Below are 11,658 nucleotides of genomic sequence, written 5' to 3' on the forward strand. Positions count from 1 at the left end.
GTCGTAAAGGATGGACTCTATGAAATCACTAGGAATTTCCCTAGGGATGATTTAAGGGCTTAGAGAAATAAAGTATAGTCTTTATGAAGCCACTAACGATTCCTAGGTTTATTGGTCATGGTTCTGGCACTAGGCATGTCGAGGCAGTTTTCTATGAAACTCACTAGAAATCCCTAGGAATTTATGAACGCCTTAGTAATGTCACGGACCTTTGATCATATACAGGGTATCCTGGAATTATTGCAAGAAACGGAAATGGGGGTAGCTGAGACGATTTTGAACAACAATTTCCTTTGCAAAAACGATGCTTCGTTTTTTAATTATTAACGAAAGACTACCGACCAATCACAGCGCCCGCGTAGCGCGCACTCAGCCGGGAGTGGCTAAACTACTTTTAATGAAACATTGTGCATTTAATTAAAATAATTGTTACACACACCGCGGAGCGGTCAGATTTATTCGAACCCTAGGGTTTTTCCCATCCCTGGAATAATGTAAACATAGGGATAAACTGTATCTCTAGGGAATATTTCGTAGCTAGTAACAAAATAAGATATCGTGTAAAAGATAAAGTCCCTGAAAATGAACAGTGACGGACTCGCAAGTTTCACATCTGATAGATTTGTATAGTTTGTTCTACGAAAGTGTGAAGTTTATTCTTTGTTTTGTCTTTATTTTTTGAAAGTCAAAGTTCTGATGTAAGCAGTATAGGAGTCGATTGTTGTGTTTCGTGTAGTTAGGCGCACTGTCGAGTGCCGCTTCTGTCTATGATTAAAGAGCACGAAACGAACCAAGTAGTAATGACTATTATTAAATAAACATGCGTCAATGTTTGGAGTGCGTCCACGGTTTAATTATTAGTGTTTATAAATAAATGCCGTGTGTTGCATCGTAACATACTTTAATTTATTTGTTAAACTAGGGTAACTAATATGGAAAAAGATGAAGTCATTTGTATCTCATCCGATGATGATGAAGAGACAGCAAAGGTGTGTGCCTGTGTGTGAGTGTGTGGGCGGGGGGTGCTTTGATAAACTGGAGTGTATCCATTTATTTCATTTGTAGCTTGTAAGCTCTGAATGGTCTGTTACGATTTCATTTTCTAGCGTTAAGAGCTTCAAAAATTATATCATTAGCTGTTGCAGAATGAGAGCAATGGAAAAGGAGCATCCAAACAGACGGAAAACCTGGAAGATTCTCAGATGAAAGTGGAAGTTGAAGGAAACAACAATGAAAAGGTAGCAACCTGCGGAATAAAACGGAGCGTGTCTGATATGAACGACAGCCCCGATGCGGATTTCCAAAAGACTGCGAAAGTATTCGTATGCGAACGAGATTACAAAGCCCGATCGCCTACAGCAGGACAGAGCTCCGACGAGCACACAAATGTGCAAGAGAACGGAGCAGAAAGTCAGATACCAAAACCAAAACTGATCGTAAAAGAGAAGAAAGTATGCCCTCCTGTGGCGCAAGACATATTTCCTATGTTCCTTAGCTTATGTTTGCACAAAGATCGTTCAGACGAGATGAAAGTAATTACTAATAGGCTAAAGAGACGTTACGAACAGCTAGATCCTGCTTACGCCAATTCCGAAGCTTTTCTTACGTTCTTGAACGAAAAAAGAAACGATATCATGAACAAAACTCAATTGTATGTACATATTATAGAAGTAATGAACGTCATGAAAAGTAATCGTAAAAATACGTCCTCTCCGTTATTAAATGGCAGCGATCAAAATGCTGGCTGTTCGAATTCGGATGCTGTGAATAATAACGAAGACGAAACGGAGCAGGACGAATACGCTTCTTCGCCGAAGAGAAAATCGATTAAAAAATTGTTAAAGGCGATGAAACAGTGCGAGAAGGGTATAAAGAAACTGGAAGAATCAGAAATCAATTTCGATGAAGAAAACAATAGTAGTTATATGAAATTAGAGAGGTACAGGTATAGAATGGTGGAACTCTACAACAAACTTTGCGAATACACTGGAGAAAATGCTGACGCAGGAAGACAATACCTACGGCCCAAGCATCTCAGCACGACTGGAATCGTTGCTGTCGATCACGCAATCACGAGTTTCATCAACTCCAAAATATCTAAGAGGAACAAACTCAAGAAAGTTGGTGCTTTCGCAGACGCACTGATTTTTCCAGACTACAGTGACATTTTACAGTGCGTTGCGACGTGTAACGAGTCGCGGCAATTAGGACTGGATAACAAGAAACAGCAACAACTAGGTTAGTAGATCGAATTATCAAATATAAGTTTGTGTTTTTTCTTTTTTTTACCTACGGTTCGTTTGTTACAGCGAAGAAGGCGTTTACAGAATTGGGAGAGTATCTCCAACGCTCTCGACGCAACGACTACTGGGACACGTTTTCTCTGTTCTTGGAAAACTCGGGAGACGATGATCCTGCGTTGAAGGATCCCGAGTTGGCTCAAAAATTAATGCAGAACAAGAAAGAGGGCGAAAAAAGATTAACGAATGTGTTTCAGGAGTACGTGAAGAAACAGGAAGAGATGAAGGATGATGCAACTGACACTAAAACGTCGTCAGAAAATGAGGAAGACGTAGAGAATAGTAGCGATAGCGATGAAGAAGATACTGACAACGAAAATATGAAAGATGATGTCAGTTCAAGGTTAAATAAGGATAAATCTATCGCAGATGAAGATGAAACGAGTCTAGACAATGCTAAAGTAACTGCTAAACGTAACACAGAGACAGCCGATAAAAGCAGTAAAAGTATAGACAGAGCTGATTTTGACATTATGGATGTAGACGATGCCAGCGATAAATTGAAGGATGTCAATGGTGACAGTTCGAAAGCAACAAACAGCGTAGCAAACATTCCTAAATGTGTAAGGAATTCCGAATCACAAGCAGCGAGTAAAGACGATACCACTAAGCCTTTACCTAATTTAACGTTATCTACTAATGTGGATAATGAAATTCTTATCCACAAGACAAAAGGTATAAATATCGATGAAACTTAATCATCGATTAAGGGGGGGAAATAGGTTTAGAAAAGAATGTATGTAATTTAATGAAACTTTGAGAACAATTTATACATATATTCAAGTAAATATTATAATTTTTTAAAAGTATTTACTATGGAAGGTATCAGTTGCAACCTTTTGGAGGTTATCCGCAAACGTAGCTGGTTTGCGTACATTCTGGAGATCACAGTTTTCATCTGAAATCAACAGGGATTTAAATTTACTTTAAAGACATGTCTCTCTTCTATAAAAAGAATCTTTTTATTTTATTTTTATTTTTTTATTGGAAAAAACGTTATAGAAAAATGACAAAAAGTTATGCTCTTTGAACGAGATTTGAGGTTTGAACACCTCTAAAGATGCAATATTCAATTTTTTAAGGGGGAGTTCAGGTTCATATAGAAGAAAGACATGTCTTTAAAGTAAATTTAAATCCTTATTGATTTCAGATGAAAACTGTGGTATCTGGAATGTACACAAAACAGCTAAGTTTGATGGTGACCTCCGAAGGGTGGCTCGAATATATGTATAAAATGTTCTCAAAGTTTCATTGAGTTATATACATCCCTTGCTAAAAAAAAATGCATGCGAATCACCAAATAGACTTAGTCCTAAATCTATCTCCCTCCTTAATCATCGATTAAATGCAAGAAAGTGTTTTATGAAAGATTTGATGTACGTGTGATGTAGAAGACGAGGCTAATATCATAAGAGAAGAAGAGTCAACGGATAACGTACGATTAGAAGAAGAGAAGCCACTGTTGCGGGTACGGTCTTTCGCTAAGCCTCCTACAACATGGGCGGACGTGCACGAGAAAGCAGACAAGTCAACGATAGGCCACGGTACGGTGATCAACAACGGGATCGTAGATCTCACAGGGGAAACGCTGAATCAAAATTCGAACCTCGCTAAATGTAAAACGATTCAAATAGGATCGAAGGTACTGCCTCTCGTGAAAAGTAAGTTCAAGACGTTGGTCATACCGGCAGGTAAAAGTATAATTAAGGTAAAAAACATAACAAACAATTACGTGAGACTGAATTCGCAAGATATCGATTTGAGTAATGCAGCGAAATTGCAGAAAGGTCAGGCTATATCATTGCACAAAGTAGTCGATAGAAACAGGGATTCGACGATCGTACATCTTCAATCTAATAATCAGCAGTCGAACGCCGGTAATCAGGCGAAAAATTTGCTAACGAAACAAAACGGTCCGATCATACGAATCCCTCCGCCTGGCCAAACTATATTGTTGACCGCGAAGCAAAAGGAAAGCTTACAGTCTTTGACAGCGAATTCGTCTAAATCCAAGCCTACATAACTTAACGAAAAGTCGACTGTCGTTCATCTTGATCATTGTTACGCGAGCTCGTTTGGAAATGATAGATGATCGACCATTGTTGCGCGATATTAATTGTAAATGATGGACGGTCGATCGTCTTTAGTAGATAAACGGATAATTTTGTACACATGAATTGAAACTTAACAACACTGTACCAGTACGTTGATATGTTGTATGTAATAAATTTTTCATGACCCACTGAACCATTATGAAATTTTTATACATGAGAATATTATTTATAAATTTCACTTCTCAAAACTGTACGACTTGATGTTATTTATTTGCGTACTTTTGCCCTTGTTAGTCGCGAGTTATGTTATTCAGTAAGGCCTTTGTCAAGGCGAATTCTGGATCGGTGAGCCTCTCTACGATGTCGAAGTGATCGGTATTTTCTCTGAGTAAAATATACTCAACGTCGTCCACCATTGTAACCAGTTTCTAGAATCGAAATAGGGTGAATTAAACAGGTTCGATCTTAAAAGGAGCGAGTGCGAATTACCTGGGCACATTTACGCGATTCATCGATGAACGCTGGAGTATCGCATTCTCCATCGGTTACGATGACTTTCAATCCCCGTATGGGCTTGCTCTTTGTCGTGTCGACGATGGTAAAACTATACGCGTCGATGTCGGCTCTAAAACATGTAAAATTTTGTAATAAACGTGACAAGCAGCGCGGTAACCACGATCTATGAATATAGATAGTTGATAAAAGAGCAAGACTCACTGCGTAAGCTTTAGAGCATCGTTAATAGTAGTACCAAGAAGGGATTTCAAATCAAAGATACCACCTATTATGACGATACCTTTCAACAGACTCAAATGTCCCTGTTCTGTCATTCTATTCAGCCACGATTCATCGAATAAAAGACTAGCTGCCAAATGCGCGCCTGCACTGTGACCAGCGATCCATACACTCCTATAGGAATCCATTTGTTTCATTATAATCTTCATTGAAATCTTTAAGTCGTTCAGAAAATATTAGCAGGTACACGTACCTACTCTTTTGGTTCGAAGGAGACTTCAATATCTCTTCGACTGCTATTTTGATCTGCGATACTATATCTCCAAATTTAACTGTAACATATACCATTTATGCGATATCAACTTTACACACCGATAACAGATGAAATGATGTGAAACTTACCCTGTGGACACAGATCGTAGCCAACAGTTATAACTTTGATTCCATTCGCTACAAAAACTGACGCAGCAACAGCAGATATGTCTTTGTTACCTTCTTGCCAATATCCACCGTGTATGAATACAAATATCGGAGCATCTGGAATGAGCAGCGTTTACTTAATATTTTCAGAATGTACTTGTGTGCATAAAAATTGGCTAATTAACTTTACTATGTTATATTTACTATTAGAATAACGTATTTGTTTACGTATGTACCTTCAGGTAGATCTGTTCCATATATATCGTACTTAGTTCGGTCTGTAGGTCCATATGGAATGTCAAGTTTGCACTTGAGGGTTTTACGAGCCTTCTTTGTGGCTGTAAGAATAAATTGTTAGCAAATCCCTCGAAAGAAGACTATTACAGTAAATTAAACTACAGGTCCGAGTTACCTTCTGTAATAAATTTGTAATGATACTGCAGTACTTCTACGTGGCCAAATCTCTTGCTCCACATGCTGGGCGTATAGTTCGCCTCGTGATTCTACATAAAAAAAGAACAGCGTAACCTTTAATGCAGAGCTAAGAAAGATTGTATTCAAAGGATGCAAGATAAGATCAAGATAAGATCAAGATAAACCATCTTATCCTTAAAAAAATGAGTCCAACTACATCTGTGAAGAAAATTTTTTATACCGACCAAAAAAAATGTAAATAAAATGTAATAATTTGTTGAAAATTCGAATGAATATTCGACGAGTAATTAATAAAATAATAGAACTTATTAATATTAGAATTGTACCTTTGTATCGCGTGAGAAATGAACCTTTGATACGTACCGAGACCGACATTTTCGTTAAATAACTGTGCTAGAGTAATTTTTGGATCCTTAACTGGCTGCCAAAGACTTACTAGAAGGTCTACTAGTCTCGTTGTGCTTTTATTAACAAGTTGATAGTAGTGGGAATGGCGATGTTGACGTGTAATTGGTTAATTCTGTAAGAAGTAGTGTCATGGAGAGGTTCACATTCAGAATTTTCCTGTATGGGTTGTTGATTACTGTATTACCTAGCAGATTCTATCAGACCTTGGTTCACAGGTACTCTAAGTTCATTCATTGGCTGTTCCTGTTACCATGCCTTAAATAATTTCAGCTTTGTACTTCTATAAACATAGGGTAGAAGTTGCACGATAGGAAAGCGTTATATAAACAGCATCGTTACATAAACGGCAAAAAGTTTCTGAATTTTTACAGAAATCAGTTCTTCGATAATCCAAAATCCTTTTTATGGAAGCAGAGAAGGCGGTGCATAGATATGTTCGAAAGACTAGTGCATTCCCTTGCTTTCGACAAAAAGAACTTCTGGTCTGTAGAAAAACTAAAGTGCTACAATTGTGCCTAGCATCTTAATCGAATCTTGCATCGATTATTTTACATTCAATGCCAATGCGAGTCGACTAAGAAGTCAGCCTCCGCAAAGGATGAAACGTGTCTGTTGAAGATTTACATAGTTTATCGTGAGCTCGCAAAGAAGGTAGCGAGAATGGGATACGGTTGGAGAGATTGAAAACCAGAAAAACCGGTCCCACTCTTCCGTGACGCGCCACCATTCTCTATAGAGAAGTCACAGGTAGATGGTAGACCCGTAGCAGCTGATGTATCGAATATCGTGCCACGTCGACGCTTGCCCGCAGACCACAGGTAAGAGAAACCTTTCCCAGTCAAAAATTCGCCGGTTCGACGAGCACGAGGTAGCCAAATCCGAATAAAGGAATTATTGGCGCCATCTTTACCTCCAAACTCGCGTTCCGACAATCTCCGGATCTTTTTCTAAAATTGAAAAAGAGATTTAGACGCTTATTTACACAAGTGTGTAAATAAAAATGCAAGCGCAGACCGAAGAAAATGCTACAAATGTGCGATCCATACGGTTTCGTCGAATCCGTAACAAAACGATAATAATCTTATGTAATAGATACGTGAAACTAAGATAGCCCCTCGCGATAGCCATTCTCGGTTTACACATCTCGCAACCGATTCTCGAGTGCACACCGGGTTAATTTATTTGACCCAACGACTACGCCCGCTTCCAATTAGTTTTCACGGAATTAACCGGGTATCTCGCATTTGCCTACGACGAAATTTACAACAGTTTTCTTTAATTCCGCTATTTATATTATTCTACTCTCGCTGAACTCTACTCTGAGCTGTTTACATTGTAGGTACGAAACGCGTTGCTATGACGATTACAGTATTATCGCATCGACTAGTTCCCACGCGTGGGAGCATTCCTTTCCCAGCCTAAACCTACCATCAACGAGTTCAATAGCAAGTACTTAGCAAGGGAAACAGTAATACGATAACTATGCTAAGGAAAAGCTGTCGAAAAAACTACTTGTACTTTCAAGTCTGAATATAGAAAACGTCGAGTTACTCGAGTAACGCGTTTCTTCCTTTAAATTCCCACGATTCTTCGAAAGTTTCGCCGTTGTTGGTAATATTCTCGTTTGGCTCTGCCTGTATAGTTTCACCTCCAGACAGTGTGAACGATCCCTGAAACCGAGGAGATTTTCTTAAAATTATGTTATAACACGTGAAAATGTAAAAGTGTATTTAAAACAAACAAGAAAAAAAAAAAAAATATAACCGATCCTGCCAGGATTCGAACCTGGAATCTTCTGATCCGTAGTCAGACGCGTTATCCGTTGCGCCACAGGACCAACTTGGAATAGTTGTTTTATTACGAATGATATTGGGAGATCCAAAGAACTCTTTCTCAGTTTACCAGCCTTTCGGAGCAGTTGGAGCATCACTGGAACCTGGGGAATGGAGAACATCGATTATATTCAAAAGTTGTGAACATTTGATTCAAGAATTAATATATGTACATGTACAGACTGTTTTGTTTTACTGGTGTATCCTATTTCACCTATTTCGTCAAATATGCTCGAGTCGAAGTCTAGATTCACGAATGATTTATTGATCTATTATTGACTAGTGGATGCAACAGTCACGATAAAGCTGAAATCTGAAATGTCAATCGTTGTATCAGAGAACGTTGGGTTGTTGATCCTTTTCGAATTGTTTCGTACATTATAGAAGCTGAATTAATAATGGTAGCTTGTTAATAGACTAGCGACCACTGCTTTGTTGTCTACAAGGGAGATTGTATGCTCCCATCGTTGTATGAATTTCGAAATATTGAGTTATAGGATTTAGGGATTTTGATAAAGATATTTCTCATGTGATCTAGAATATAGATTCCAGATCGTAGGATATCGGTACGAATTACATCGGTCGACCCTGTCACGACGAAAGTCGAGGAAACAATGTGCCACCGCGCAACGACGTCGCGCAGTGCCTCGCGTAACACAACATGGCCGCCACTCGCGCATGCGCGCTGCGTCTAGCGTCAGGGAAGTATCTAGCGCGAAGAATGCCCGAAGTATAAAAGAATTGGAAATATCTATTCGTTGTTATTTCTGAAAATGTTGTAACTGTAATGATAAAATAAATACAAGTATCAGTAGAACAAGTTAGTGTAAGTTAGTGTAAGTTATAATCAGTCAGGGATAATAAGAAAAGGGTAGAAAATAAACGATAGTTGACGTTCGATCCTACTTTACGGATGAGAGATGCTATAAAAGGAACAATTAGATGGAAGATTAATATCTTCCGAATAAAATAAATTCTTATATAAAATTCAATGTTTGTAGCCACGTTCGCGAATATTTTATTTTGCATAAGGATCCACAGTCTGTTGATTACATTTAAAAGCGAAAAACGAAACCAGAATGCTTCCCAACTATAAAAAAAGATCGATGGTGGTACGATCCGTACCGGATCGAAGTGGCTGGAAGTACCGTAAGAAAAAGAAGACCGAGCTGAACTGGCCACGTACCGTTTCCTCTAGGTACGGTCCTGGTTGCGCGAGTCGGCTCCGGGGCCGACGGTGGGCGATCGCGCACGAATGTTCCGAAGCCGCCGCGAGGAAAAGTGGGGTTAGGTTGCAGCAGAGGGAGAGGAGTTTTCTCGGAGCGAAAAGAGGGGATAGAACATCGGTGTGGAGCAGAAGTAAACGTATAGTTCTTTGTCCCCGACGAAGCCGTGCGAGGAAGGAGTAAGCGAGACGGTGCGAGCGGTACGTGGAGAAAGCGAGAGAGAGTTAGCCGGCGACGAGCGAGCCAGAGAGAGACAGGTAAGTAGAAAGGAACGCGCAACTCGTGGAATGCCGTGTCCTCGCGTGCTCGTGTCGTACATACAACGTATCTGAACGCAGCCATTACGGGTCGACAGAACCGTTCTCGGTGACGCTATGCCACAGTAAGAGCCGTGCTCACGCGCGCAGTGATCGTGGAAGAATCGGTACGGGATACACGTGTGTTTTCGCGAATCGAACGAGACCGAGAGTGAAGAAGAGCCTCGATTGCTGGTGTTGAAAAAATTTTTGTAAGTTTGTTCTCGTGCGCGTATTCGGGTTACGGGGGTTCTCGGCGCGCGGCGTCGCGCGGACGTACGATCGCTGATTGTTGATTCCAAGTAGCTCCAGCACACAGCTGACCGAAAAATACTCGTTGTTTACAGAGTAACAGGTTAAAACGCAACAATGTTCGACGTATTCGGCTCGGTGAAGGGACTGTTGAAGCTCGACGCCGTGTGCATCGACAACAACGTGTTCCGGCTCCACTACAAGGCGACGGTGATCATACTGATCGCCTTCTCGTTGCTGGTCACGTCCAGACAGTACATCGGTGACCCCATAGATTGCATCGTGGACGAGATACCTCTCCACGTGATGGACACCTACTGCTGGATCTATTCGACGTTCACCATCCCGGACCGGACCGGGATCGTGGGCAAGGACCTGGTGCAGCCGGGCGTAGCGGCCCACGTCGAGGGCGAGGACGAGGTCAAGTACCACAAGTACTACCAGTGGGTGTGCTTCACGCTCTTCTTCCAGGCGATACTGTTCTACGTGCCACGGTACCTCTGGAAGACCTGGGAGGGGGGCCGGATCAAGATGCTGGTCCTCGACCTGAACTGCCCGGTGATGAGCGAGGACTGCAAGGTGGAGAGGAGGAAGCTCCTGGTCGACTACTTCGTCAGCAACCTGCACACCCAGAACTTCTACGCGTTCCGATTCTTCCTTTGCGAGGTGCTGAACTTCGTGAACGTGGTGGGCCAGATATACTTCATGGACTTCTTCCTGGACGGGGAGTTCACCACGTACGGCTCGGACGTGATGAAGTTCACCGAGATGGAGCCCGAGGAGAGGATCGACCCCATGTCGCGCGTCTTCCCCAAGGTCACCAAATGTACGTTCCACAAGTACGGTGCGTCCGGGACGGTGCAGAAGTTCGACGGGCTGTGCGTGCTCCCGTTGAACATCGTCAACGAGAAGATCTACGTGTTCCTCTGGTTCTGGTTCATCATCCTGTCGGTGCTTAGCGGGCTGACCCTCGCCTACCGTGCCGCGGTCGTCGCCGGACCGAAGCTTCGTCTGGTGCTGCTGCGCGCCCGGTCGCGGCTCTCGCCCCAGGACCACATCGAAACCATCGCCGAGAAGTGCCAGATCGGCGACTGGTTCGTCCTCTACCAGCTCGGCAAGAACATAGACCCGCTGGTTTACAAGCAGCTCGTCTCGGACCTCGCCACCAAGCTCCAGGGAAAAGAATCCGTCTAGTTCTAGTTTCGTTCCTTTATTTTCGCATTTTTCGATACCCTCGGCCCCGCCTACGCACATCCGGTTTCGAACAGAAATTGCAGCTGGGTCGGAAGGGTCGGTGTCTCTTCGTTCTTACTTCGGTCGGCGCGACGGTGACGGGGAAACTTTCGGTCGAACAACTATCGCACAACTGTCGAACGATTTATCTATCTACAGGGTGTCTCAAACATTTTGTAACACATTGAAAAGGCTGGTTCGGGAGGTGATTTGAAACAACTTTTTCCTTAGCGAAAATGTTGTCCGAAGCTTCGTTGAGGAGATATTAACGGACAAACATTGACCAATTAGAGCGCGAGGAGGCCGGTGGAGCGCCCGCGGCAGCGTATGAGCGCGGCCGCCTAGCGCGTAGCCACGCCTACTGCGGGCGCTCCACTGGCATCCTCGCGCTCTGATTGATCAGTGTTTTTCGTTAATATCTCCTCAACGAAACCTCGCACGACATTTTCGCTAAGGAAAAAGTTGTT

The 11,658-nt window shown here is 42.0% G+C and overlaps 3 protein-coding genes, 1 long non-coding RNA gene and 1 other non-coding gene across 8 annotated transcripts; 2 read left to right on the forward strand and 3 right to left on the reverse strand.

The window, feature by feature from the left end:
* Nucleotides 1-652: 652 nt before the first annotated feature.
* LOC128897061 (daxx-like protein) lies at nucleotides 653-4,547 on the forward strand. 4 transcript variants are annotated; one of them, XM_054160720.1, is made up of 5 exons: nucleotides 653-837; nucleotides 923-989; nucleotides 1,137-2,238; nucleotides 2,310-2,975; nucleotides 3,692-4,547. In XM_054160720.1, exons 1-5 carry the CDS (start codon nucleotides 821-823, stop codon nucleotides 4,321-4,323), a joined length of 2,484 nt encoding a protein of 827 aa, XP_054016695.1. In that variant the 5' UTR covers nucleotides 653-820; the 3' UTR covers nucleotides 4,324-4,547. The 4 variants fall into 4 exon arrangements, with proteins under 4 accessions (XP_054016695.1, XP_054016696.1, XP_054016697.1 ...); XM_054160721.1 differs by having other exon boundaries at nucleotides 1,146-2,238; XM_054160722.1 differs by having other exon boundaries at nucleotides 653-989; nucleotides 1,146-2,238.
* A 54-nt stretch (nucleotides 4,548-4,601) lies between these two features.
* LOC128897081 (kynurenine formamidase) lies at nucleotides 4,602-6,448 on the reverse strand. Its single transcript, XM_054160763.1, has 8 exons — nucleotides 6,308-6,448; nucleotides 5,922-6,012; nucleotides 5,746-5,847; nucleotides 5,492-5,626; nucleotides 5,343-5,421; nucleotides 5,072-5,263; nucleotides 4,844-4,979; nucleotides 4,602-4,782 (listed from the first exon to the last, which is right to left on the reverse strand). Exons 1-8 carry the CDS (start codon nucleotides 6,317-6,319, stop codon nucleotides 4,645-4,647), a joined length of 885 nt encoding a protein of 294 aa, XP_054016738.1. The 5' UTR covers nucleotides 6,320-6,448; the 3' UTR covers nucleotides 4,602-4,644.
* Nucleotides 6,449-7,864: 1,416 nt separating this feature from the next.
* LOC128897096 (uncharacterized) lies at nucleotides 7,865-8,932 on the reverse strand. Its single transcript, XR_008462204.1, has 2 exons — nucleotides 8,368-8,932; nucleotides 7,865-8,288 (listed from the first exon to the last, which is right to left on the reverse strand). It is a non-coding gene; the product is annotated as an uncharacterized LOC128897096 (long non-coding RNA).
* Trnar-acg (transfer RNA arginine (anticodon ACG)) lies at nucleotides 8,117-8,189 on the reverse strand. Its single transcript has one exon. It is a non-coding gene; the product is annotated as a tRNA-Arg (tRNA).
* Nucleotides 8,933-9,761: 829 nt separating the features above from the next.
* Nucleotides 9,762-11,399, forward strand: LOC128897077 (innexin inx2). Its single transcript, XM_054160756.1, has 2 exons — nucleotides 9,762-9,918; nucleotides 10,054-11,399. Exon 2 carries the CDS (start codon nucleotides 10,076-10,078, stop codon nucleotides 11,150-11,152), a length of 1,077 nt encoding a protein of 358 aa, XP_054016731.1. The 5' UTR covers nucleotides 9,762-9,918; nucleotides 10,054-10,075; the 3' UTR covers nucleotides 11,153-11,399.
* The last annotated feature ends 259 nt before the right edge of the window (nucleotides 11,400-11,658 follow it).

Source organism: Hylaeus anthracinus, unplaced genomic scaffold (genome assembly GCF_026225885.1).
Source record: "Hylaeus anthracinus isolate JK02 unplaced genomic scaffold, UHH_iyHylAnth1.0_haploid 11978, whole genome shotgun sequence".
Taxonomy (NCBI): domain Eukaryota; kingdom Metazoa; phylum Arthropoda; class Insecta; order Hymenoptera; family Colletidae; genus Hylaeus; species Hylaeus anthracinus.

Coding starts and splice junctions, on each gene's coding strand:
- LOC128897081 (XM_054160763.1), bottom strand. Junction 5,422..5,491: donor CTACGATCTGTGTCCACAGG/GTAAGTTTCACA, acceptor TATATGTTACAG/TTAAATTTGGAGATATAGTA. Junction 5,264..5,342: donor CCTTCGAACCAAAAGAGTAG/GTACGTGTACCT, acceptor GGATTCCTATAG/GAGTGTATGGATCGCTGGTC.
- LOC128897061 (XM_054160720.1), top strand. Junction 990..1,136: donor ATGATGAAGAGACAGCAAAG/GTGTGTGCCTGT, acceptor TTATATCATTAG/CTGTTGCAGAATGAGAGCAA. Junction 2,239..2,309: donor CAAGAAACAGCAACAACTAG/GTTAGTAGATCG, acceptor CGTTTGTTACAG/CGAAGAAGGCGTTTACAGAA.
- LOC128897077 (XM_054160756.1), top strand. CDS start 10,076: ATGTTCGACGTATTCGGCTCGGTGAAGGGACTGTTGAAGCTCGACGCC.